The sequence below is a fragment of the Tachyglossus aculeatus genome, chromosome 5, assembly GCF_015852505.1.
Source record: "Tachyglossus aculeatus isolate mTacAcu1 chromosome 5, mTacAcu1.pri, whole genome shotgun sequence".
Taxonomy (NCBI): Eukaryota; Metazoa; Chordata; class Mammalia; order Monotremata; family Tachyglossidae; genus Tachyglossus; species Tachyglossus aculeatus.
In genome coordinates this window covers 40632938-40660928 of record NC_052070.1, presented here as the reverse complement: position 1 = coordinate 40660928, position 27991 = coordinate 40632938, and the positions used below count along the sequence as shown (strand labels likewise).

Below are 27991 nucleotides of genomic sequence, written 5' to 3'. Positions count from 1 at the left end.
CCCCTCGGAGGTACAATGAACTGGGAGATGCTCCGGGGCTCTGAGCCACCTTCACGATGGTCAGTGTTGCCTTGTGGCTCTGCAGCTTGCCCGGAGCTCAGTTATGGAGAAGGCTGTAGCAAGTCCTGCACCTGCTTCAACGAGGCCACCTGTGACCCCATCAGCGGTCAGTGCCAGTGTGCCCCGGGCTGGATGGGCTCCACATGCCAACAAGGTAAACTCCCCTCTCTCTGGAAACCTCCCTTCCCCGTACCCACAGCCCCCACGCCCTGCCCTGGTGGCAGAGGGTCTGCCCAGTCATCCCATGGGAGGGGCACAGAGAGGAGACAAGTTAGTTGGAATGGGCATCCCAGCTTCCAGCCCCAATCTGTGGCTGGGTGGGAGGGGAAGGGAGAAGCCAAAGGGGCACACTGGAGGCTGGGAGAGAAGTCCTCACAACCCCCAGCCCTTCTCCACCCCTGTCAGCAAGGCAGAGCTGGAAGCATTCAGGGCTTGGGGAGCCATTTATTATTCTGGTACCCTAGACCATTTCATCAATTGACCATATGTATTGAGCCCCAGCTGTGTGCAGTGAACTGTACTGAAGGTTTGGGAGTGAATGAAGAGGTAAAGTACACAACCCCTGCCCTTGAGCAGTTTACGGTCTAACGGGGGAGATTGACCCAAAGCTATTTAGAGCTGGGCAGGGGTGGAGTGCAAAAACAGCAGCAGAGTGCAACGGACAACTGGTACCTGAGTACTAGGTGGAAGTTGGTTGGGAGGAGAAGGAGAATTGGGGAAGGCCTCCTGGAGGACTGAACTGGAATCATCGCTGCCCAGTGTGAGCTGGCCACCCACCCACTGGCTTATTCTGGCAGAGCTGTGGGAGAGGAAGAATTCCCCAGAGGAGGCTAGGTCACCCCAACAGAGGTCTCCACCTCGGGTCTGGAGGGAGAGGTGGCCCCAAGATGAGGTGTTTGAACCTGGGATCCGCTGCCCACCTGATCCTTGTCTGTTTCCCTCTTCCAGCGTGCCCGCCTGGCCTGTATGGTGCTGACTGCCACGAACCCTGCTTATGCCGCAACGGCGGAACGTGTGACCCGGCTACGGGCCGCTGTGCCTGCCCAGCGGGGTGGGCAGGCCTGGCTTGTGAGCAGGGTAAAACTGCGGGGGGCAGAGCCCAGAGATGGGGGGTTGGGGGCAAATGGTTTAGGTTCAGAAGATGTCCTGGACTCAATTTTGGGCCCCATTCTGTACCCAAACTGCTCCCACCTCCACCCTCTATAGCCATGTCATCTCCAACAGAGACCCTGATGGAAGGGAAAGCACAAAGCCTGTCCACCCCTAGCCTGCTGTGTGACCTTGATTGAGTCACGTGCCCTCTCCGAGCCTCACTGAACTCCTGAAATGGAGTTTACTAGGTCCCCTACTCATGCCCCAGAGCGGTGCAGGGTGAATAAGGTTACGTCTGTAGCACATTCCGAGCATGTCCCCCTCCCCATACTCTCTGAGGCCCTTGGTGACCTGGTTATTTCTGGCAGGGGAAAGGCCCTGAGGTTGCCAACTGACCGCAGTGAGAACTGACTGAAAGTCTCTCTGCTTTTGCCCTTCGCCAGAGTGCATCGCTGGGAGGTTTGGAGCTGACTGCCAGGAGAGCTGCGAGTGCCTGAACGGAGGCTGGTGTGACCGGCGCACGGGGCACTGTACCTGCCCAGCTGGCTGGACTGGAAGCAAGTGCCAGAGCCGTAAGTGGTTGGTGGGGCGAGGCCCCAGTGAGGGGCAGGGAGTGAGGGTGGCCCACTCTGACACACTCCCCGAGTCTCTTCTCCTCTTCCACTCTTCCTCTTTCCTCCCTCCCTTCCTATGCTCTCCCTCCTCCTACTCTCCTTCTTCACAGATAATATCATGATATTCATTATGATATTATGATAGTTTACAATAAGTGCTCAATGAATGAATGCAAAATCGTCAGACTAAACACAGTCCCTCTCCCATACAGGGTTCCCAGTCCGAGAGGGAAGGAGAGTGGGTATTTAATGCTCTTTTTGCAGATGAGAAAATAGAGGCTCAAAAAGATGAAGTCCCTTCAAGGCCATACAGCAGGCTCATAGCAGAGCTAGAATTAGAACTGTGGTTTCCTTACTCCCAGGCCCACCCTACCCATCCAGGGATTGGTTATTAAGACCAGAGTTAAGCTTGGTGGTGGCTGGCTGGGAGCATGTGTATGTAAGCATTTACAAAAGGAGCCAGGGAGCCTCCAGATCCAACTGTTATCATGCCGAGGGGAGAAGTCTGGCCCAGTTCAGCTTCCGCTCTGTGCAGGTCAGACTCCTGTGCCAACTGGGCAGGGGGGCCAACAATCCATCAATTTATGGAGTGCTTATTGTGTGCAGAGCACCGTACTAAGCACTTGGGAAAGTACAATTTGGTAGAATTGGGAGATATACTCCCTGCCCACAAGAAGCTTACAGTCTACAGGGGGAGACATGTTAATATCAAATATAGATAGGGGAAATAGACGAAAAGGATATAATAATAATTATTATGGCATTTGTTAAGTGCTTACTATGTGCCAGGCACTGTACTAAGTGCTGGATATGTAAGTGCTGTGGGGATGGGGTGACTATCGAAGTACTTAAGGGGGTAAATAGTCAAGTGCATAAGTGACTCATAGGGGAATCGAGGGTTTAATCAGGAAAGGCCTTTTGGAGGAAATGTGATTTTAGGAAGATTTTGAAGGTGGGGAGAATGGTGGTCTGTCTTGCACCTACCACTCCCTGAGAACTACATTTTCTGATAGCCATAGACCTCGTCCAGGATGAGGGCAATCAGCAAACCATGCAGAACCTCTCAAATTCTGGACCCTTTCTGTTTCTCTCTCCCTGCCTACTGGGATACTCTGGTAGTAGCCTCAGTGACTTGTGAATGCACATCTTGGCCTCTGCAATTGGATTTCCCAAAACATAAGGGTGGCATTCTTGTAAAAGCCCACATTCTGGAGCCCTCTCACACTCTGGAAGTCACAAGGACCGACACCACATGTCGGGCATATATCAACTGTTTCTGCCAACACTGCGACATCCTGTAAAATCATCTATAAAATGGGGATTAAGACTGTGAGCCCCATGTGGGACAACCTAATTACCTTGTATCTACCCCAGCACTTAGAACAGTACTCAGCACATAGTAAGTGCTTAACAAATACCATAATTATTACTATTATTATTATTATTATGGATCTAACTGGCCTCGCAGTGGCAGACAAAACTGCCCCAGCTCCTGTACAACCTACTACCAAAAATGTGTAGTGAAAGCACACATCATTGAAAAACTGGGAGTGCACTTATTGCCAAGATCCGCCCTTTCCTCTCCATCCAAACCGCTACCCTGCTCGTTCAGCCTCCTCTCCCATCCTCGTGTCTCTCCCCACTTCAATCCATACTTCACGCCGCTGCCCAGATTGTCCAGAAACGCTCTGGGCATGTTACTCCCCTCCTCAAAAATCTCCAGTGGCTACCAATCAACCTACGCATCAGGCAGAAACTCCTCACCCTCGGCTTCAAGGCTCTCCATCACCTCGCCTCTTCCTACCTCACCTCCCTTCTCTCCTTCTCCAGCCCAGCCCGCACCCTCCGCTCCTCTGCCGCTAATCTCCTCACCGTGCCTCGTTCTCACCTGTCCCGCTGTCGACCCCTGACCCATGTCCTTCCCCTGGCCTGGAATGCCCTCCCTCCCCACATCCGCCAAGTTAGCTCTCTTCCTCCCTTCAAGGCCCTACTGAGAGCTCACCTCCTCCAGGAGTCCTTCCCAGACTGAGCCCCCTCCTTCCTCTCCCCCTCCTCCCCCTATCCTCCCCACCTTACCTCCTTCCCTTCCCCACAGCACCTGTATATATGTATATATGTTTGTACGTATTTATTACTCTATTTATTGATTTATTTTACTTGTACATATTTATTCTATTTATTTTATTCTGTTAATATGTTTTGTTTTGTTCTCTGTCTCCCCCTCCTAGACTGTGAGCCCACTGTTGGGTAGGGACCGTCTCTATATGCTGCCAACTTGTACTTCCCAAGCACTTAGTACAGTGCTCTGCACACAGTAAGTGCTCAATAAATACGATTGAATGAATGAATGAATAATAATAGTTGTTAAGCACTTTGTGCCAAGAACTATACTAAGCACTGGTGTAGATATAGGATAATCAGGTCCCACATGGGGCTCACAGTAAGTAGTAGGGAGAATAGGGATTTAATCCCTACTTTTCCGACTATTTCTAATAGTCTGTGGGCAAAACAAAGCCGACTCTTTAAGAGTGGGGAAGCATTTGGACTTGGTGTAGTGGTCCCCTCCTTCTCTCCTTGTACTAAACTCCTTATGTCTAAGTTCTGAGTATTTGGGAAGTGATTTATCTGGAGGTGTGGTGAACTCTGTCTTTCCAAAGCCCTCCCCCGAGGAATCGAAATGGCATGGATGGGACCCGGCTTCTTTCACTCGGTGCCCCACGGATCACAATGGCCTCCTGTGGCCTGGAACTATGACCTGAGGCCTCTGACAGTGGCTGGGGTCCAACAGGAGATCCGAACTGAGAGTGGTCCTCCACCTAATGAAACAGAAGTGGAATCAGCTCATTCCCCCTTATCACCATACACACTCTACACGTACAAACACTACATGCACACACACGCCGCATGGCCTAATGGGAAGACTATAGGCCTGGGAATCAGGGTGAACTGGTTTCTAATCCCAGCTCCTCCATTTATCTGCAGGGTGTCCTTGGGCAAGTCACTTCACTTCTCTTGAAATGTACAGTGCTCTGCACACAGTAAGCACTCAATAAATATGATTGAATGAAAGTGAAATGGGGATTAAGATTGGGAGCTCCATGTGGGACATGGACTGTGTCCAAACTGATTAGCTTGTATCTATCCCAGCACTTAGTTCAGTGCCTGACATATATTAAGAGCTTAACAAATACCACCCCAACGCCACATACCACACCCTACTGCACCCTGACCCCATTCCCTAAAACAAACTTCCTAGAATGTAGATTTCCACAATTATGTGTGAAAAAATGGGCTTATGGAGGCAGTATGGCATACTGGGAAAAGCACAAGCCTGGGAGCCAGAGTACTCTGGTTCTAATCCCAGTTCTGCCATTGGCTTGCTATTTGACCTTTGGCAAGTCACTAAACCTCTCTGGGCCTTAGTTTCCTCATATATAAATATGGGATAAAATAGATTGGAGCCCTCTGTGGGCTAGGGAGCGTGTCTGATCTTGTATGTATCTCTTTTACTTCCTCCAACATCCCTTGCCCCTCCCCTGCTCTAACCTGAAGGTGTGCTTCCTCACCGCAGAAGTCACTCTGGGTGGTCTGGGGCACATATTTTGGGGGGGGGGGGGGGTGGGGGGGGCCCTGGTTGGGAGTCTGCTCAGTCCTGGTAGAAAGGTCAGCTAGTTAGGTCAGCTAGTATGACTTGTGTTTGGGGTGAACTTTGAGAAGTGGGGAGGGTTTTCCCTGCCACTTCACTATTGGAGTAGCATGGCATAGTGAATACAACACGGGCCTGGGAGCCAGGTCATAGGTTCTAATCCCGGTTCCTCCACATGACTGCTGTGTGACTTTGGGCAAGTCACGTAACTCCTCTTTGCCTCAGTTACCTCATCTACAAAATGGGGACTGAGACTGTGAGCCCCATATGGGATAGGGGCTGTGTCCAACCGGATTTTGCTTGTATCCACCCCAGCACTTAGTACATTGCCTGGGGCATTGTAAGTGCTTAACAAATTCCACAATTATTACTATTGCCATCATCAGTAATCTTCCTGGGGATGATGGGATTATCTAGTCTTGTTGTAGCTCTATTGTCCTTTCTCCACTCTGCTCCTAGCTGCCCTGAATGTCTCAGTCCTATCCTCCTTGTGTTTTATTCATGGCTGGACTACTACCAATAAGTAACTGCCCGACCCCTCCTCCTGATCCTTCCAGGATTCCCCTGTACACTTTTTTTTCAAGTTTTTTGTTAAGTACTCACTATGTTCCAGGCACTGTTCTAAGCGCTGGGGTAAATACAAAGCTATCAGACTGAACACAGCCCCTGTCCCACAAGAGGCTCACAGTCTTAACCCTTATTTTGCAGGTGAAGGAGCTGAGGCACAAATAATTTTAAGTGCCTTGCCAAGGTCACATAGCAGATAAGTGGTGGAGCCTGGATTAGAACCCAGGTCTTCTGACTCTCAGTCCTGTGCTCCATCCACTGGGCCAGGCTGCTTTTCATTTTGAGTACCCCAAACCTCATCGTCAGCCAGTCTAACAGTTATTAATTTTATTATTATCTATTAATAATAATTATTAATAATGGACCCAAGTAAGCCAGTCAAGAAACATTTAACTCCATGTCAGTCACACTTAGAGCTATTATTATTATTATTATTATTATTATTATTATTAATACACCCAAGTAAACAAACCAGTCAAATACCAATTAACTCCCCTGGTGCTTGGATGACTGATGGAGTAACATGGGGGAAGGTTAACCAAGGATGGTCTTCTGGAAGAGAAAGTGTGGGGAAAGCTCTGAACAGCTGCTTGATGGCCTCAGGGGTAAGGCGATTGTTGAGAGATCCTTTCCCCCCGCCCCCCAACCCCGTCTTTGCTAGCCTAGGAGCAAAGGTGGTCACTAGGACAGTTGGTAGTCACTGGTCATAATAATAATAATAATTTTGGTATTTGTTAAGCGCTTACTATGTGCCAAGCACTGTTCTAAGCGCTGGGTCATGTGCATGTGTCGCAGGCAGTGGGGAGTCCTGCAGGATTTAAGTTGCCTCTTCTGCATATCCAGCTCATCATCACCCTTCTTGGCTCTTTGACTAGCTACACAATTTAGAGCCCCGGTCAGTTCCCCCAGCCTGGCCAGAGGGACGGTCCTCTGGTGTGGTCTCTGTGGATAATGCCGGCCATGTGGGACAGAGTCTCTCTGATGAGGGGCTTCTCCAGCTGCTGTCTGTCCAGGGCCACACTGGAGTACAGGGTCCCCCAGGGAGGTGGGGGTTGACCTCTGGCAGGGGTGGTCCTGAGTAGCAAGGGGAGTACCGGACCTCCAAGGGACAAACTGAAAAATGCCAGTGGGCAAGGCCTTGTGGGAGGATCTGGATTCCACTGGGGCAGGATAGAGGGGGACAGGCCTCACATCTGGGACTGAGCAACAGGTGATGAAATGTGTGAGATCATCTGACTGTGGGTGATGTCATTACTGGGTCAGCCCTGTGGTCTACCCAGCGGCACCAGGAAGCTTGGAGAACCACTGCTGGTTGTCTTCCTGAACACTCACCCCCTAGTCAGGAACAGACCCACCAACACCCTTAACTCCCCACAGTCACTGACTCCTTCTAGGGACTGACCCAGCACGGACCATCTAACCCCCTAACTCTCTCCTCTCCAACCCTGTCTCTCCCTCCAGGGACCCAGCATGGACCATCCAACACACTTGAGTCTCCCTTCTAACCCTGACTCTCCCTCCAGTGACCCAGCACGGATTAGCTTGGACCATTCAACACTCCTGACTTTCCCCTCTCCATTCCTGACTCTCCCTCTAGTGATGCAGCATGAAACACTTGTCCGTGATTCTTTCCAAACTCCTTTGAACATTTCTTTATCTCAGCCTGCAGTTTCTTGTGGGAATTAATTCCATATGCTGAATGCCCGTCATCCTCCCTGCCCACCCTGCCAAATGGGGGAAGACATTTCATCCCTTTGTCTTGATCTTACCACCTTCCAGATCCAAATGGGGCCTCTCGCCCTGCTGCTGTAGGATTTGGGGAACAGAAATTCAAGGTCTAAACATACATTCATTCATTCAATCATATTTATTGAGCATTGACTGTGTGCAGAGCACTGAACTAAGCACTTGGGAGAGTACAGTATAACAATAAAGTGACACATTCCCTACCCACCATGAGCTTACCTTCTTAGAAGGGGAAACAAACATTAATATAAATGATTAAATTACAGATGTGTGCATAAGTGCTGTGGGGCTGGGAGTGGGGATGAATAAAGGGAGCAAGTCAGTGATGCAGAAGTGAATTGGAGAAAAGGAAAGGGAGGCTTAGGGAAGCACGCACACACACACACACACACACACAACTGTAAGCTCAATGTGGGCATGGAATACATCTGCTGTACTGTACTCTACCAAAGGCTTAGTTCAGTGTTCTGAATACAGTAAGTGCTCAATAAATATGATAGACTAGTCAGTCGACTCTCACGCACACAAACACACACATACCCACTCTGTCATTCTTGTGCACTCTCTCTCTCTCAAATACACTCTCTAAGTCCACAGTGTGCCCAAATTCTGTCCATACGCCCCTGCTTCTGTAGCCTCCAGCCCTGCCTGCTCTCTGCTTGTGTCTGTCTTGGTTGATGAGAGGGTGGGGAGCACTGTGAAAGCAGGAAAATGCTTAGGGCTTTTAGCCAGGCTGGACCCTGTCCCTTAGCTAGCCTTTCCCACCTGAAATCCCTACTGCAGTAAGTAGAGCTCTCCCCCACTTCCTCTCTTGCTCTCTGGTCCCCAGGAATTCCACAGGGGTCATCGCCCTGCAGAGAGAATTCTGAAACTCTACCCCAAGTTTACCCAAAAATGAGGAATGTAGACTAAACACAGCACATATTCCTCCTGCTGCCAGGGAGGGAGGAGGTTTGAAATAGCCGGGTGAGGAGTACCCGGCTGAGGTTCTGCTTTCCCCTCCCCTCCCCCCCATCCCCTTTTCTCCTCTTCCCCATCCCTCCCCTCCACCACCATGCCGACCCATCAACCCCCTGCCCCTTCTTGTCTTGAACTGCTGTAGCCTGTGTCGAGGGCATGTTTGGGGAGCGCTGCTCAGACAGGTGTGACTGCCGCCATGGAGTGACCTGCCACCACGTCACGGGGGCCTGCCGCTGCCCCGCGGGCTGGAGGGGACAGCGCTGTGAGAAAGGTGAGAGCTTTTCACTCTGGTCCCCGCCCAAGTTGGTCTGGGTTGGGGCAGGGGGCCAGAGTTCGCCCCCAGAGAGACCCCTGGGCTGGAGGCGGAAGGCATACTGGATCAAGGCAGCCTTACCAGGCTGACCCTGGCTCCAGCCGACCTCCCAGGCCCTGCCAAGTTCTGTCCCATGTGATAATTGCCCAAGGATGCGCCCCTCCCAGGGGGTGAGGCCACAGTGACCCCCCCCCCCCCCCCCACCAGGATGCTGTCACCATGGAAACCTCAGCCCTTTTCTGGCCCTGGGCAACAGGAAGCAGTGAGGGTCCATGGGGCAGGGCTCTGCCAGCTGTTCCCTAGGCTCAGAAGCACCCCGGCTTTCCTCTGTGCCCCATAACGCAGCCTGCCTGCCCGGCTGGTTTGGCCAGGACTGTGCGCAGCGGTGCTCCTGTGCCCCTGGCTCCCCCTGCCACCACGTCAGCGGCATGTGCAGCTGCCCCCCGGGCACCACCGGCCACGGCTGTGAGCAAGGTAAGGACCGGGCGGGATGGGATGGGATGAGGCGCCCAGGGCGGAGTATGAGGGCAAGTCCAAACCTGGACGGTGGACACCCGGTTCAGCCTGAAAACCAGGGCCAGCCAGCTCTGGCCTGGGGCTCGACCCTCAGGAGGCAGGCGAGCAGCTGGGCTGGGACCAGGGAAGGAGGGAGGGAGAGAGGGAAGCAGGGGTGCCGCTGGGAGGGCCAGGGCTGGGCAACAAGAAGAAGCCATTCCTCGGAGAGAGAATGTGTGAGGCGGAGAGGGATGGGCCACATGGCCTAGTGCACAGAGCACTGAACTGGGAGTCAGGGGACCTGGGTCCTAATCCTGGCTCCACCGCTTGCCAGCTCTGGAAACTAGGACAACTCACTTCACTTCTCTGTGCCTCAGTTTCCTCGTCTGCAAAATGGGGATTCCATACCTGTTCTCCCTCCCCCTTTTAATCCCATCGTGGTGGTGGGTGGGGCTGAGAGTCCACCCCACCCAAAGAGGGGAGGCCATGACCTCAAAGCCACACCAATCAGTGGTATTTATTGAGCACTTACTAAGTGCATAGCACTGTACTAAGTGCTTGGGAGATTACAGTAAAACAGAATTAGCTGATGGTTTCCTGCCCATAACAAGCTTACACTCTAGGGGGACTGGTACTCGGGTCTCATCGATATACTAGGAACCGCTGCCTCCCTTTGCCAGACAGTGGGTGATGTGAGCAGCAGGCAGCCCCTGGAGTCTAGTTCTCTGCCTCCCAAGAGTCTGCGGCCTGGGATCCTGGGCTGCCGTTGGAGAGGGCGGCACATTCTCCAGGAGGTTTTCCTGGATCTGTTTTCTTCTCCCCAGATTATACCCTCCCACTCCCACATTCTGGCATTCCCCACCAGCCAGCCACCTGGAAAAATTTATGCAGTATACTGTTTATTCCCTCTGGACTATAAGCTCATTGTGGGCAGGGAACATGTCTATCAACTCTGTTGTATAGTAATAATAATAATTATGGTTTTTGTTAAGTGCTTACTATGTGCCAAGCACTGTTCTAAGAACTGGGGTAGATACAGGGTAATCAGGTTGCCCCATGTGGGGCTCACAGTTTTAATCCCCATTTTACAGATGAGGTAACTGAGGCACAGAGAAGTTAAGTGGCTTACCCAAGGTCACACAGCAGACAAGTAGCAGAGACAGGATTAGAACCCATGCCCTCTGACTCCCAAGCCCATGCTCTTTCCACTAAGCCAAGATGCTTCTTATATAGTACTCTCCCAAGCACTTAGTACAGTGCTCTGCACACAGTAAGTGCTCAATGAATGGCATTGATGATGATGATACTTACCTATCTGTCTTTCCATTCATTCAATCGTATTTATTGAGCACTTACTGTGCGCAGAGCACTGTATTGAGTGCTTGGGAGAGTACAATGCAACAATAACATATACATTCCCTGCCCACAACGAACTTATGGTCTAGAGGAGATGGCCCTCTGTTTGCTCCCACCTCTAAATAATTTTGCACCTGTCTCCCCATTACCTGTAAACTCCTTAAGCTCACAAACTGAATCTTTTACCTTTAATTTACCTCCCCAACCACTGATCCCAGTGCTCTGCATATAGTAGGCACCCAGTACAGAGCCCTGCATGCACTAAACACTCAATACAAGATTGATTAAAAAGGGACAGACATTTGGAATAGGCCTATCTCTTCCTCCTGCTCATACTGTGATTACTCTCTCCCTTGCTCTCTTTCCAGCCTGCCTACCTGGGACCTTCGGTGTGAACTGTGGTCAGGTCTGCCAGTGTTCGGGCGAGCACCAGGACTGCCACCCTGTCACCGGAGAGTGTGTCTGTGCATCTGGCTTCCATGGCAGTGGCTGCCAGCTCAGTGGGTGGTCTCTGGATTTTCTTTGGTCGGGATTCTTCTGGGGCCTTGCGGGGAGGCATGGATCAGGCATGCATCCAACCCCTTGTCATTCTATGAGTGATATCCTGCAGGAGTGCAAATATTTCCAGCCAAGTGCTCATGAGCATCTTGATGCTCAGTAGCACTTACTACAGTGTTCTGTACATAATAAGGGCTCAGTAAGTATCGTTGATTGATAGTGCAAAAAAGTGCTCTCTCATAGAGTGTGGGGAATACCAAACTCAGAAAGACAGTAGAGGAGATGAGTTGAGGGAGTTGCGGGGGACAGAGGGTAAATAGAGTATTGGAAATATTTTTTTATAAGGTATTTGTTAAGTGTTTATTATGTGCCAGGCACTGTGTTAAGCATTGGGGTAGATATAAGCTAATCAGGATGAACAGAGTCCCTGTCCCATAAGGGGTTCACAGTCTTAATCCCAGAGAAGTGAAGTGACTTACCCAAGGTCACACAGCAGATGAGTCCCAGAGCTATTAGACCGCAGGTCCTTCCGACTCCCAGGCCTGTGTTCTATCTAAGGCGTACTGTTTCCCCTAATCTGACAACAGAGAAGGGTGTTTGTGAAAAGTGGTGTGCCTCCTTCAGCCTGACTCTTCATCCAAGTCCAGGGGCTTCCCAAAGGGGCTAGAAGCTTCCCAATTTGACCTTTTCTTTTTTTTAATGGTATTTGTTAAGTGCTTACTGTGTATCAGGCACTGTACTAAGCACTGGGGTAGAGACAAGCTAATTAGGTTGGACACAGTCCCTGCTCTACATGGGGCTCACAGTCTTAATCCCCATTTTCACATAAGGTAACTGAGGCCCAGAGAGTGAAGTGACTTGCCCAAGATCACGAGCAGACAAAAGGTGGAATGGAGCAGGCATTAGAACACAGGTCCTTCTGACTCTGAGGACCGGGCTCTATCCACTAAGCCACGCCGTCTCTCTGTTGGCTCTATGCCTGCTCTGTCCCTGCCCTTGCAGCAAGAAGCAGATCCAGATACTCTGGGACTTCCCTAAGCAAACCTGGTCTTTCTCCGCACCCCACAGAGTGCCCTTCCGGACGCTACGGCCCCAACTGTGAAAGGCCCTGTGGCTGCAGGAATGGGGGCTTCTGCGAGCCCACCACGGGCCAGTGCCGCTGTCCACCCGGTTTCGTCGGTGCTGACTGCAGCATCGGTAAGCGGGGCCTAGATCGAGGAGGTGGGCTCATCTGACCAAAACCTCACCGAGGGAGAGGATTGGCACTTCTCTGTACTGTGCTCACCTGAGGGCTTAGCACCGTGCTGTGCCCCCTGTTGGCACTCAATAAATGCCCCCAGCTGGGGGTTCCTGGGTGGGAGAATAGAAGGCTGCAGGGTGGGCACTTGATAATTGGGCAGAGGCCCAGAGAGGGCCTGTCGTTTTCTCGGAAGAGAGTAAATAGATTGAAATTGCAGCAAGAGTAAGTTGAGCTGGGTTGAGGGGAGAACTCGCGGGATACGAGGCAAGTGGTGACGGCCACTCTCTCGGGGTTGACAACACCTGGGGAACTGTGATGCAAATCCAAACGAGAGCTGGAAGCTGGGGGACAGGGCCTTCCTGCCAGCCCCAGTCCAGACAAGGCCTGGGCAAGCTGAGTCCAGCCGAACACTGACCCGAAAGTCCTAGAGAGAGTGATTCATTCCCATCTGCCCCTGCGCTAGCTCACCTGGCACCCGGGGCCCGCAAAGAACACGAAGCCAAGGGCCTTGCCCCACACCCTGGTCACCTCCGTGGTCCCTTCTGCCACGGTCCCCATGGCCCCCCATCATGGTCCCCCTCTCACAGTCCCTAACCTGGTCCCTGCTGCTACAGCCCCCACTCCCACCCCCACGGTCCCCGCCACCACAGCTCTTGATATCCTGGACATCTCCGTGGAACAAGACCGTAGGCTCTGTGTTTCTTTCCACATCCTGGAGTGGAAGGAGCCATTCCTGGCCGGGAATACCTGGGCAGAAGGGACCTTTCCAATCGATCCCAGGGTGGAACAGGGGAGCTGCCCTCCCTCCACCCCACCCCGCACTGCCAACGAGCCCACCTCTGGATGAGAGACTGAGGGAAAAGCCTGGGCCTTCCTGAGCTAGCTGTGAGGGTGTGAGGCAGTAGCTGACAGGCCAGGGTCAACTAGTGAACTTGGTGAACTAAAATAACCCTTACAGACCAGAGCAAACTATAAAGAGAACAGCCCCTTTATGTTGGAGGTCCCACAGATCACCCTCATCTTCCTTTAGGAAAGCCAAAGCTATAGTGGCTTTTGCTTGGGAACAGGATGAGCTACAGGGTGAGGGCGAGCAATGGGATTTGCACCCCCATAGTTTAGGACCACAGCCCCAGTCCTGGCCTCCTCAACTTCTGCAGGATACCGTAGTCTCAATTAGATGCCCCGAGGCCACTGGGTAGGTGGGAGGGCCCAGAAAGGAAAAAAAAAAGTATTTGTTAAACTCTCACTATGTGCCAGGCACTGTACCAAGTGTTGTGGGGGGATACAAGCAAACTGAGTTGGCCCCAGTCCCTGTTCCACATCAGACTGTCTAATCCCTATTTTACAAATGAGGTAACTGAGGACCAGAGAAGAGAAGTGACTTGCCCGAGGTCACACAGCCGATAAGTGGCAGAGACAGGATTAGAACCCATGTCCTTCTGACTCCCAGGCCCATGCCCTATTCACTAGGCCACACTGCTTCTCCTTTTGGTCCTCAAAAGGATCAAATCCCTTGGGAAGGTTTTGCCTGCTGAGTTAGGGCCAAATCCAGGGGACCCGAGACCCCTCCTGTGGTATTTCCTTTCCCTTCTTCTCGCTGGCCACTGGTGAGGCAGAGCCGGCCGAGAGCTGTCCCTGTCCCAGTGGGAATGCAATGAGAGACAGTGAGGCACAGTAAATAGGTTGGTGTCAGAGGACCAAAGTGTGTGGACTGGGTTGCATTACGAGCGGAAAGAGGATAGGTTAGGGGGGCAGTGATTGAGTGCTTTAAAACTGCAAGTTAAGCATTTCTGCTTTTTGTGGAGATGGATGGGCACCCCATTGAAGGCTCGTGAGGAGTGCAGAGTTATGTCTAGAACTTTGTTTGACCAAGGTGATTTGGGCAGGAGATAGAAGTATGGGGCTGCACTGAAAAGTTCCCCGCATCTGGGCTCTGACTCTGTGCTTCCCCCCCACCAGCTTGCCCGGCTGGGCGCTTCGGCAAAGACTGTGCCCATGTGTGTGCTTGTGGGGAAGGCGCTGGCTGCGACCCCGTGCGAGGTACCTGCATCTGTCCGGCTGGGAGGACTGGCCCTCGCTGTGAGCACGGTAAGTCCTGGAGGGAGGCTGGAAACATCCTCATCTTTTGCCCTGCAGAGAGTGAGAATGGAGACAGCCTCATTCATCCATCCGTCAATCAATCAATCAGTGGTATTTATTAAGTGCTTACTGTGTGCAGAGCACTATACTTAGCACTTGGGAGAGTACAATATAACAGATGCAATCTTTACCCTCAAGGAGCTTACAGTCTAGCTGGGGAGACAGACATGAAAATAAATTATAGAAAGGAGAATGTAATAGGTAATAAAGAAGTGCTGTGGGATGGGAGTATCTAAGTGCTTAGGAGGTATGGACACAAGTGTGTGCGTGAGGCAGTAGGGAGAGAAAATAGGGTAAGATCAATCAGTGGTACTTATTGAGCACTTCAATCATATTTATTAAGCACTTCATGCAGAGCACTGTACTTAGCGCTTGGGAGAGTATAGTATAACAGAGTTGGTAGACACTGTTCCCTGCCCACAAGAAGTTTTAGAGATTGGTCAGGGAAGGCTTCATGGAGAAGTAATTTTAGTCGAGCTCTGAAGATGGAGAGAGTGGTGGTCTGTCAGAGCTGAATCAGGAAGGGATTCCAGGTAGGAGGGAGGGAGCAAGGGGTTAATCAATCAATGGTATTTATTGAGCTTTTCCTGTGTGCAGAGAAGTGGACTCAGTGCCTGGGAAACTACAGTGCAACAGAGAGAGTAGAAACAATCCCTGCCCACAAGGAGCTTACAGTCTACTGGGGAAGACAAAATAAATTACAGATAGGGGAATTAGTAGAGTATAGGAGATGTATAAAAGTGCTGGGGAACTAGGGTGAATATCAAAGTGCTTAAGGGTACAAAGCCAATTGCAGAGGCCATGCAGAGGGGACGATGGGTAGGGGAAATAAGAGCTTAGAAAGAGAATGCAGTGAGAGAGAGTGAGGCACATTAAATAGGTTGGTGTCAAAGGAGCAAAGTGTGTGGACTGGGTTGCAGTATGAGAGGAAAGAGGATAGGTTAGGGGGGCACTGAAGTGAGTGCTTTAAAACTGCAAGTTAAGTATTTCTGCTTTTTGTGGATATGGATGGGCACCCCATTGGAGGTTTGTGAGGAGTGCAGAGCTGTGTCCAGAATTTTGTTTGACCAAGCTGATTTGGGCAGGAGATAAAAGTATGGATTGGAATGGGGAGATGCTGGAGGCAGGGAGGGCTAATGCAGTAGTCAATCAATCAATGGTATTTATTGAGCACTTGTGCTGAGCACTGTACTGAATGCTTGGGAGGGAGTACAATAGAATTAGTAGGCATGTTCCCTGCCCATAAGGAGCTTGCTATCTTAGGGAAAAACCAATTGCACATTTGAGATGGAATGGGACAACTACTTGGATCAGCACAGTAACAGTTTGGATGTAGAGGAAGGGGTGGATTCTGTAGATGTTTTGAAGGCAGAACTGGCAGGATTTGATGACACTGAATATGTGGGACTGAAGGAGAGAAAAGAGTCAAGGATAATACCAAGGTTTCAGGCTTTTGAGTCAGGGAGGATGGTGATGCTTTTAAAGTGATGCTAAAGTTTAGGGGGAGGAGAGGGTTTAGAAAGGGAGATGCAAATATGTTGAGTTTGCAGTGATGTGGGACATCGAGATAGAGATGTCTTGAAGGCAAAAGGAAAGTTGAGCCTGTAGAGAAGGAGAGGGGTTGGGGGCTGAAGAGGTAGATTGGGGTGACATCCATGTAGAGAAGGCAACTGAAGTCACGTGAGCAGTTGAGCTCCCCAAAGAAGTTGGTGTAAATGGAGAACAGAAAGGGACCCTTACCGTTCGGGGGTGAGAGGCAGAGAGAAGCTGGCAAAGGATGGCAGGAGCCTGGGTCTGGGAATCATATCACTGGGTTGGAGCTAAGACTCTGGGTTCTAATACAGACTCTGCCACAGATTGGCTGTGTGACCTTGGGCAAGTGGCACAACTTGTCTGGGCCTCACTCTTGGGAAGGATAATTCTTGCCCTTACCTGCCTTTCAGAGTTGTGCAGACAAATGAGGCAGGAGAGCAGCCTGAGAGTGGAAGCACTCTTTAGAACAACCAAGTATGTAGAACTCTTTCATTACCCAGAATAAACGGCATTGACCCCATTATCCATTGGCATTGTGGATAACTGAGGCAACATGAGGCTCCCCAGAGTAAGGGGATGCCTGGGGCCCATTTGGGACCAGGGAGCCCTGGGTCAGGGATCAGAAAGGGTTCAAGGAGTACAGAATGGTAGAGAGATACACAAGTGCCAGAGATGACTTGTGGCTTTATGACTCGGGATGCATCATTAATCAGTGACTGTAAGCTCCTTGTGGGTTGGTAATGTCTACCAACTCTGCTGTATTGTACTCTCCCAAGCACTTAGTACAGTACTCTGCACACAGAAAGTGCTCAATAAATACCACTGTCTCCCCTTCTAGAATGTGAAGAGGGAACATCTACCCCAACTCTGCTGTATTGTACTTTCCCAAGCACTTAGTACAGTCCTCTGCACAGAGTAAATGCCCAATTCACTCATTCAATTGCATTTATTGAGAGCTTATTGGGTGCAGAGCACTCTACTAAGCGCTTGGAAAGTACAATTCAGCAACAGAGACAATCCCTGCCCATAATGGGCTCACAGTCTAGAAGCGGGGAGACAGTCATCAAAATAAGTAAACCAGTAGTTTAATTCAGTTTATTTAGTTATTGAATTTATTTATTCAATTCAGTTTATTCCACTAAATACCACTGTCTTCCCCTCTAGACTGGAAGCTAGTTGTGGACAGGGAATGTGTCTACCAGCTCTGTTGTATTCTCCAAAGTGCTTAGTATAGTGCTCTGCACTCAATAAGTGCTCAATACATACTAATTGATTGGTTGAGAAGGTGTGTTGGAGGCTACCTTTCAGGAGGGCCTTGAATATGGGAAGTGCTGTGGTACATGGTCACTAAATATCCCACCTCTCCCACTTGCCAGCTGTGCGAACTTGGGCAAGTCACTTAACTTCTCTGTGCCTCATGAATGAAGAATGTGAGTCCCAGGTAGGACAACCTGATGACCTTGTATCTACCCCGGTGCTTAGAACAGTGCTTGGCACATAGTAAGCGCTGAATAAATTATTATTAAATGCTGTCGATTGATTGATAATTGTGGAAAATCCCATCTTTGGGGAACCCTGAAAAATCCCAGGTGTGCTCTTATCGTGCTAGTGAATTGCTAAGAGTTTAATCTTCAGAGTTGAATCTTCAAAGTGCTTAATCAATCAATGGTATTCATTGAGCGCTTACTGCGTGCAGAGCTCTGTACAAAGCATTTGAGAAAGCACAATACAACAGAGTCGATAGACACGTTCTCTGCCTCCTATAAGCATTAGTCTTCCCCTTAGCCTGGAAGCCCCTTGAGGTCTGGGAATTAGTCTAGTGAAGGTCTCTGACTACCCTCAAGTGCCTCCCTCCTATGTTACTCTGCAGAAAGTGTAGATGTTTAAACTGTTGCTAAGCTCAGATTACAGTAATAGGTTTAGGATAAACGGTGCACCGTCTCCAGGTCCAAACCAGTTCTGATCCCACCCTGACTTGGATCCTCGTGGAGGGTTAAGCCATTTCCTTTACTCTCTTTCACCCCCCCACCCCCCACCACGCTCCCCGGCAGGCTGCCCCACGAACCGGTTTGGTCCGGGCTGCACGCTGGCCTGCTCCTGTGAGAATGGAGGCACCTGCCACCCTGTGAGTGGCGCTTGCTCATGTGGCCTGGGGTGGACCGGTCCACACTGTGAGCAGGGTGAGTGGTTCCCCGGGCACAGAGCTGGGTGGAGGGCATCCCCCGGGAGGCAGGGAGCAGCCAGGGGGAAATGGTCCAGTGCCCACATGGGACCAAAGGAATCATCTGTGAGTTATGCCAAGGCAGGGGGTTTGGGGGAGGGGGGCTGTGAAGCCAGCTGGCTACATCGGAGGGCCATGGGCTTCTAGAGGTGGAAAGGGGTCATGGCCTTGAGCCCCTTTTGCACTGTCTTGTGAGAACCAGAAAATCCCTGCTCCTGGCCCTGGCCCAGGCGGGAGGCTTAGCAGGGGTCCCACTGCTCTCCACCCCCCGCCAGGCTGCCCGCCCGGCCGCTTTGGCCCTGCCTGCAGCCATGAGTGTCTCTGCCGGAACAATGGGACATGTGAACGGGAGACAGGCACCTGCCATTGCCCCCCGGGGCACTACGGCCCGGGTTGTGAACACGGTGAGCACTGCGGGGGCTGCGGGGTGGGACCAAGTTCCGGGACCCTGGGCTGTTTACCCTGCCCTGATGATGCACCATAGCCTACCCAAAGCTGATTAGATGGATCCAGGGATGAGTGGTCCACACTAGGTCACTGATGGTATCTTCAGGGGTGCTGGATGGACAATGCTGGATCACTGGAGGGAGACTCATGGTCCATCCCTGACCTTAAGGTTTGGTGGGGTGGGGCAGGAAGGCAACCAGTACTCAGCTCTTCCAAGTGCTCTGTCAGACAGAGCCCTGCGTAGAACATATCAGGCCGCTGACTCAAGATGCTGCTGCTCATAGGCTTGTGCCATGGGACCAGAGTCACCCCTCAGGTTCAACAGAAAAGAGGAGACTTTGGACATGCCAATGCGGGGGAGGGAGTGGTCTCTTTGTTGACTTGGTAAGAGAGGGTCTGTGGGAGGGGTAAAAGGCTCAGGCCTGGGCTGTGAAGCTTATAAGCACAGAGTGCCTTGTTGAACTCTGGTCTGCTCTGGGGGCAGGAGATGAGAATGACCCACTCAGTTGCTGCCGCCCCCCCCCGCAACGTCTTGGCCTGGTGTAACGGGGCTGTTTCCACCTCTGCAGCATGCCCACCTGGCTTCCATGGCCCAGGCTGCCGGGCCCTGTGCAACTGTCAGAACAGCGCTGCCTGTGATCCGGCCACTGGCCAGTGCATCTGCCCCACCGGCTTCCAGGGACAGTTCTGTCAGACGGGTGAGTTACCGTTCAGGCCCCTGCAATGGTCCCAGGGTGAGTTGGGATCAGGGTAGCAGGAGGGCTGCTGGTCATCTGCTACCCCAGCTCTCGCTGGAGGCCACTTCCCCTTTGGGCAACCTTTTCCCCCAGTGGGGCTAATTCAGGGAATCAATTTCTGCAGGAAGCTGTTCAGCCACAAACATCCACAGGGCCCAGAGGAGTCTGGGTAGATTCAGGGATGGATTCCTGGGGTTACAGTCAGGGGTGTTAGATGGAGGAGAGTTACAGCTGTTGGGTCAGTGGACTAAGAATTAGCGATGGAGAGGGGAGAGTCTGCAGTCTATTTGGCACCAAGAGGGCATCCAGAAGGTGATTCCTCCAAGTGTCCTGCTGCCCTAGCAGAGCCAGAGCTCTGGGCTGGATGGCCTGTGGGTCTGACTGGCTGTTGGAGGCGACCCCCTGCTTGGGGCAGTATGGAGTTGTCAGTCAGTCAATCTGATGTATTGAGTGCTTACTGTGTGCAGAGCACTGTACTAAGCACTTGGGAGAGTACAATATCAATATCCCCCTAGACTGTGAACTCGTTGTGGGCAGGTAATGTCACTATTTATTGTTGTATTATACTTTCCTAAGCACCTAATACAGTGCTCTGCACACAGTAAGCACTTAGTAAATATGATTGAATCCATATAACAATAAACAGACACATTCCTGGCCCACAACAAGCTTACAGCCTAGAGGGGGAGACCAATATTAATATAAATAAATAAATTGAAGATATATAGATAAGTCCTGTGGGGCTGGGAAGGGGGGATGAATAAAGGGAACAATTCAGGGTGACGTAGAACGGGGTGGGAGAAAAGGAAAAGAGGGTTAGTCAAGGAAGGCCTCTTGAGGAGATGTGCTTTCAATAAGGCTTTGAAGACTGGGGAGGGTAATTGTCTGTTGGATATGAGGAGGGAGGGCTTTCCAGGCCAGAAGCAGGACACAGTTGAGAGATTGGCAGTGAGACTGAGGTACAATGTGAAGGTTTGCATTAGAGGACCAAAGTGTCCTGGCTGGGTTGTAGTAGAAGAGTAGCAAGGTGAGGTAGGAGGGGTCAAGGTGATGGAGTGCTTTAAAGCCAATGATGAGTTGGTTTTTTTGATGAGGAGGTGGATGGGCAACCAATGGGGGTTCTTGTCATGGCTGCCACAGAGGAGGGAGGGCAGGGGATCACATCCAACCCCTGGATCATTCCCCTTTGTTCCTGCAGGTTGCAGGCCCGGCACATTTGGGGCAGGCTGCCACCAGGTGTGTGAGTGTGAAGGGGGTGCTCCTTGTGACCCTGCCACTGGCTTGTGCCTCTGCCCTCCAGGGAAAATGGGAGCCAAGTGTGAACTGGGTGAGTGTGGGGCCTGGGTCAGAGGGTCCAGGGGAGGAGGAGGCAGTAACAGGGGACGGAGCACAGGAAAGAGCACAGGGCTACAAGTCGAGAGACCAGAGGGTTAGTCCGGGTTCTGCCTCTGGCCTGCTGTGTAACCTCCCTTCCCATTTCCTCACCAGCCGATTGGGGGTGGGGGCGGTGCCTGCCTCTCCCTCGGTCCCAGGTTACTGGGGGTATTCAATGTGACCCAGCGGTGAAGGGGCCAGGAAACTAGAATAGCAGTGCAGTACCAACCTGAAGGTGTGTGCCATCCAATCCTCAGGGCCTGCTGCCAGCTGTCTCAGACATGCTGGGCCTGCCCGTGGGCCGGAGGGGGACTTATACCTCGATGGGGTGGAAGAGCCACTTCCAAGGGCCCCGGGAGTCCCAGCAGCATGGGCCTTTCATCCCATACAAGCCCCAGCCACCTGGGCCCACTGCCTCTCCCTCCCTCCAGGCTGCAGCAGCGACCGATTCGGCCCCGGCTGCACTCTGAGCTGCGACTGCGAGGGGAGCGCGCACTGTGACGCCCGGAATGGCCAGTGCCTTTGCCTCCATGGTGCCTTCGGACCCACCTGCCGGGAAGGTAGCATTGACCCTGATCCCCACCAGACCGCTGGGGACCCCAACTCTGAGCTGGGGGTGATGGACAAGACCGAGCTCTACTTGCGCCAGCAGGGGGTGAAGAAAATCTGTGGGTTAAATCCTTGAGGAGAGGAAGTTGTGGGGGAGGACTGTGCTGTCAATACCAATTTCCTCAGGGCCTTGGCTGAGTCAGGAGACGTGAGGGGATCCTGGTGCAGCTCTAAACCCAGGGAGCCCGGACTCCAGAAGAGCTGGTGCCAACCATGCCAGCAGTGTGTGGGGTGGGGGGGGGGGGGGAGTGAGAGAGAAGGAGAAAGAGAAAGAGAGAAGGAGAGAGAGAAAGAGGGAGAGAGAGAGTGGCTCAGTGGAGTCAGAGGTCATGGGATCAAATCCCAGCTCCGCCAATTATCAGCTATGTGACTTTCGGCAAGTCACTTAACTTCTCTGTGCCTCAGTTGCCTCATCTGTAAAATGGGGATTAAAGATTGTGAGCCTTCCATGGGACAACCTGATCACCTTGTAACCTCCCCGGTGCTTAGAACAGTGCTTTGCACATAGTAAGCACTTAATAAATGTCATTATTATTAGAAAGAAAGAAAGGAAGGAAGAGAAGGAGAGAGAGACAGACAGACAGAAAGCAAGAAAGCACTTACTCTCACCTTCTGCAGGCCCTGGTCCAACTGGTCTAAACCTGCCCTCTGTTGGCAAAGTGCAGTGCTGAGGGAGAGAGCAGACTAAGGGTCCCAATGCTGAAAGTTACTGCTTACCCCTCTAGTTTTCCAGAAGGGTGGGAGAGCAGCAGGCGTGAGCACCCATTGGGCTAATAATAAATTATAATAATTTATTACTATTATAGTAAATGCTTAACAAATACCAAAATAATAATAAATTTTTGTTATTATTATCGTGGTATTTGTTAAGCATTTACTATGTACCAAACACTGTAATAAGTCCAGGGGTAGATACAAGATAATCAGATTCTACATGGGGCTCACAGTCTAAGTAGAAGGGAGAACAGTCACTTAACCTCTCTGCCTCAGTTCCCAAGCGCTTACTACAGTGCTCTGCACACAGTAAGTGCTCAACAAATACGACTGAATGAATGAATATTTATTCTATTTATTTTATTGTGTTAATATGTTTTATTTTGTTGTCTGTCTCCCCCTTCTAGACTGTGAGCCCGCTGTTGGGTAGGGGCCATCTCTATACGTTGCCGACTTGTACTTCCCAAGCGCTTAGTACAGTGCTCTGCACACAGTAAGCACTCAATAAATATGATTGAATGAATGAATTCCCTCATCTGTAAAATGGGGATTAAATACTTGTTCTCCCCTCTATTTAGACTGTGAGCCCCATGCAGGACAGGGATGGTGTCTGATTTAATTAACTTGTCCCTTCCCCAGTGCTCAGAACAGTGTTCACATAGTAAGCATTTAACAAATGTCATTAAAAAAACCCCCGCAGGGATTGAATCCTTATTGTGCCTCTGAGGGAACTGAAGCACCGGGAAGCGAAGTAACATGCCCATGGACGCAAAGCAGTAAGTGGCAGATCTGGGGATGGAGCCCAAGTCATTTGACTTTCAGACCTGTGCCCTTTCCACTCTGCCATGCTGTTTCCGAGTAGATTAACATGAGGGATGGGAGATCTTTGGGGTGAAGATGTAGCTGTAGGGTTGGGGGGCGGGTAGCAATACACGTCAAAAATCCTCAGAGGCTAACCTACCTCTCTCCCATCCAAAAAAAGCTCCTGACCACTGGATTTAAGGCTCTCCTCCAACTGTCTCCTCTGTCCCAATTAGAGGAAAGCAGCCTAGTGGATAGAGCATGAGCCTGGGAGTCAGAAGGACCTGGGTTCTAATCCTGACACCACCATTTGTCTGCTGTGTGGTTTTGGGCAAGCCACTTAACTTCTCTGGGCCTCAGTTACCTCATCTGTAAATCAGGGATTAAGACTGTGAGCCCCATGTGGGGCACGGACTGTATCCAATCTGAGTAGCTTGTACCTACCCCAGTTTTTAGTACATACGGTGCCTGGCACATAGAAAGCACTTAACAAATGCATTAAAAAAAAAGAAAATCCCCACTTACCTCCTGAAGTCCCTCATTCCTATTCTCAATCATGAATCTGTCTGCTTTATTTGTTTTTGACCATTTGAAATGTAAATATTTTTGTTTGTCTTCCCTTTGGAGTGTAACCTTCTCATGTCACTCCTTTATTCTAGTGTTCCCAGGCACCTAGTAAAAGTTAACAGCCTCTGGTGGGGCTCAGACTAAGACTGATTTGACAACCCCTTCTTGTCCCGCCTCCAACCCCTTGCAAACTTCCATCTGGAACCACTTCCCCCTTCAAATCTGCCTGATCACAGCACTCCCACCTCCTCCAGGCAGCTTTCCTTGATGAGTTATACACCCCCATTCAGGTCCACCGGACAGCCACCCTAACACCTACATATTCATAGTCAGCTGTTTGTTAACCTATTTCAACCTGATTAATATCTGTCTCCTCCATTAGATTGTAAACTCCTTGAGGACTGAGAATGTATGTCTCCTCTTGGAACTAGTTCATCAAATCAGTAATATTCACCTGAGCACCTACTGTGTACAGAGCACTGTACTCGACTCTCGGGAGAGTACAGATAGTAAATATGATCGCTGCCCTCAGGGAGCTTCCAGTCGATAACTGGACTCTCCCAGGTGGTTAGCGCATTAGGTATTGTGCAGTCAGCAGGTGTGGGGAAACACCACTGGCTGAATACTGGTGGCAGCTAAGGTCCAGGTAGACCTGTTGTCCCAAGTGCGTAGACCCTAAATGTCACTGTTTTATCACCTTTCAGGGGGCCCATCTCACCTGGCCACCAGTAGCAGCTCTCCAGCCCAGGACCCCGGTAAGAGCTTGGCTTGTAGCACTCCTGGGCTCTCCCTCTCCCTCCTTCTCTTCTGCGGGGAAGGGTTCCTGGGGCTGGGAGGGAGGGGATGTGCCTCAGGGGTCTCCCAGGCTTGGCTGCAAAGGAGAGTTAGGATGGACACCCCCAGTTGAGAGAAAGTCTCACCTCCCCCCACCCCCGGAGGATATTCCGGGAAGTCACTGCACAGGTCTCCCTCCCGCCTGCCCCGTGCCTCATGCTCCCGGAACCCCTCCCTGTGGTGTGGCACAGGTACAGCCAGTCCTTATGTTCTGTGCTGCTGTATGACCTTGGACAAGTCACAACCTCCCTGTGCCTCCGGTGCCTCAGTTACCTCATCTGTAAAATGGGTAATAATAATAATAATAATAATTGTGATATCTGTTAAGCACTTACTATGTGCCAAGCACTGTACTAAGCGCTGGATTGGATACAAGCAAATCAGATTGGACACAGTCCCTGTCCCATATGGGGCTCACAGTCTCAGTCCCCATTTTACAGATGAGGGAAGTGAGGCCCAGAGAAGTGAAGTAACTTGCCCAAGGCCTCGCAGTAGATAAGTAGTGGAGCCGGGATTAGAACGCACGAACTTCTGACTGCCAGGCCCATGCTCTGTAATAATAATGGCATTTGTTAAGTGCTTACTATGTGCAAAACACTGTTCTAAATGCTGATGCCATGCTGTTTTCCACTTTAGGCTGTTCAATTACCTTGCATCTACCCTGGGACTTAGTATAATGCCCGGCCCTTACTAAGCACTTAAATACCACAATAGTTATTATTTCTACTACTGTAAGTACAATGAGCCCCCCGTGGGACAACCTGATCATCTTGTAACCTCCCCAGCGCTTAGAACAGTGCTTTGCACATAGTAAGCACTTAATAAATGCTATCATTATTAATGCTTGCAAAGCGGGGTTGGGGCCAAGCCCAGTACGGGTGCCTTTCACGGAGTTTGTGCTGGAGGAGCCAGCAGACCTGCCCTCTGCCCCGCAACCCCTCTTCAATTTCAACACCCATCTCATATTTCCGTTGCTTTCCCAGTGCCCCCGCCACCCCCAGCCCGCAGGACGGCACCTAGGCTCACCGCGCCGACCTCGACCACCAAGCCTTAGTGCACCAGCCGCCTCCCCCCTCCCCCCAACACTGGCAAGGAGGAGAGGGACGGTCCCCGGTGGGCTCTGACCATCGTGCCTGCCCCAGGGCCTCCCGGCAGGCCCGCTCCATGCCAACTGCAGCCGATGTCCGGAGACCACAGCCCATACTCTTGCTGGGACATTTCCGGACCACTGGGGATCGTACCACCCAAGACCAGGCCTCTTTACAGACCTCAGGCAGGGAAAGGGTCCCAGCAAAGGGAACCAAGAAGCCCTGGCCCAGAAGTGCCTGCCCCGGCCCAGAGTGCCCAGCCTGACCTCACCGCCTCATGCCAGGGGGCAGGCATGTCACAGCCAGCTGGTGGTCAGCTTGTTACCCAGGCCCCTCCTCTGCAGGACTCACAGTCTGCGCATGTATTTATAGAAGCTATTTATGGGAAGATGTACTGTCAGGCCTGGCCCAGACGCATCCCCTGGGGGTCAACCCATCCCCCCCCCCCCCCCACTCTGTACATGGTGGTGCTGTGCCCCGCCCTCCCCCACTCCCACCCCCTGTTCTCTGCACACAGCCTGAGGGGGAAGGGATGGGGAGGCGATCCCTACAGGGGTTGAACCCTTCGGCACCCAAAGGGTGCTTTTTATCTGGTATGTCCCCCTCACCCACGAAAGTGTGCTGTAATGCACTGCCGTGCCCCCCGCCCCCCCGCCTCCCTCACCCCCACCCCCACCCCCTCGGCCCCACTGCAATCACGCTGGAGCCACCCCAGGCTCATTATGTTCAAATGAATTAAACTGATTTCCTTTTTGCCACTTGGTTGCGTGTGTATGTTGGGAAGGAGAAGGGCACAGGGGTGGGGGGTGGGGTCCAGATAAGTGGGAGACAGTGCAGAGCACTTAGCAGGGACTCCCCCCCCGCCCCCCCCCCCCCCCCCCCCCCCCCCCCCCCCCCCGGGCCAAGATGGGCTGGAGAGGTGGGCATGGGCACACACACCCCTCCTCCATTGACCCTGTCCTTCCCCAATATCCCAGGGGGCAAGGACATTGTGGACCATGGCCACCCTACTGGTGAAGGATGAGGGACAAGGAGGAGGGGGAGGAGGAAAGTCCTGTGGGTCCTAGACCCCTCTGTCCTCCTCCAACTCTTCTGCCTCCCCACCCGGCCTCAACGTTGGCCACCAGTGGGACTCCAAAAACCATCACCTGAAATGCAGACCTTTGGCTAGCCTCCCCATGGGGGGTGCTGCTTGCAGGGCCAGCCCAGGGATTCAAGGATCCCCTAGCCATCCACACAAGCTACAAAAATGCCAGAGACACAGCAGGGTGCATACCAGGCCAGCATCGCCGAAGCTAAAGCAGCGGTGACTCTCCGAGAGGAGGGGCGAATCCAGGCAGGTGCCAGGCCCTGCGGGTCAGTCCCAGGGATGCAGGGCAGCCGGCTACTGTGGGTTAACTCGTTCAGGTCCACCACTCCCAAGCCCACAGATAGGCACCCCATGGTCAACCCGGAGGGGCAGGGAACAAGAACCGTCAAAGCTGTAGTACAATCAATCAATCCATGGCGTTTACCGAGCGCTTACTATATGCAAAGCACTGCAGTAAGCGCTTGGGAGCACTGCAGTAAGCGCTTGGGAGCGTACGATACAACAGAATTAGCAGTCAAGTTCCCTGCCCAAAATGAGGTTACAGTCTAGAGGATGAGTTTAAAACACCCGCAAATCAGTCTAGTACAGGGCCACTGGAGATGAGAGCAGCTCATCTCCATCGTAGAACAGCGGGCAGTGCCAGGCCCAGCCTGGACATGGGTATATGTGGGTTGGGGAGGGGCCTGGCCATCATGGCTCAGTGGCAAGAGCCTGGGCTTGGGAGTCAGACGTCGTGGGTTCTAATCCTGACGCCGCCACCTGTCAGCTGTGTGACTTTGGGCAAGTCACTTCTCTTCTCTGGGCCTCAGTTACCTCATCTGTAAAATGGGGATTAAGACTGTGAGCCCCATATGGGGCAACCTGATTACCTTGTATCCCCCCCAGTGCTTAGCACATAGTGCTAAGTGCTATGTGCTTGGCACATAGTAAGCAGTTAACAAATGCCATCATTATTATATACTGGTCTTAGTTCTCTGCCCACATCCCACCACAAATACACACACATATGCACAACTGATTTGCACATTTAAACCTGTCAAAATTCTACACTATTCTTTAAATTCCTTGTGTGCAAGGAATGTGTCTACCAATTCATATTGTAGTCTCCACAAGCTCCTAGTATTGAGCTCTGGACAAAGTAATTGCTCAGTAAATACCACTGATTGGTCCAATAGTTGGGTAAAGAGCTGAAAGAGACAGTGTTGGTCTACCTCAGGGCCCTCACACTAGAGTGTTTCCCCAGCTTAGTC

The 27991-nt window shown here is 51.7% G+C and overlaps 1 protein-coding gene across 1 annotated transcript in view; it reads left to right on the top strand.

Annotated features, from left to right (window-relative positions):
* Positions 1-26112, top strand: part of MEGF6 (multiple EGF like domains 6) — a 96645-nt gene extending 70533 nt beyond the window's left edge. Inside the window, exons 20-34 of the mRNA XM_038747473.1 lie at positions 86-214; positions 1009-1137; positions 1596-1724; positions 8828-8956; positions 9344-9472; positions 11218-11349; positions 12416-12544; positions 14547-14675; positions 18311-18439; positions 18756-18884; positions 19497-19625; positions 20863-20991; positions 21470-21598; positions 24434-24484; positions 25547-26112. Of these exons, the coding sequence (XP_038603401.1) occupies positions 86-214; positions 1009-1137; positions 1596-1724; positions 8828-8956; positions 9344-9472; positions 11218-11349; positions 12416-12544; positions 14547-14675; positions 18311-18439; positions 18756-18884; positions 19497-19625; positions 20863-20991; positions 21470-21598; positions 24434-24484; positions 25547-25617 (1802 nt within the window). The 3' untranslated portion in view covers positions 25618-26112. The remainder of the gene's footprint in view (positions 1-85; positions 215-1008; positions 1138-1595; positions 1725-8827; positions 8957-9343; positions 9473-11217; positions 11350-12415; positions 12545-14546; positions 14676-18310; positions 18440-18755; positions 18885-19496; positions 19626-20862; positions 20992-21469; positions 21599-24433; positions 24485-25546) is intronic.
* The last annotated feature ends 1879 nt before the right edge of the window (positions 26113-27991 follow it).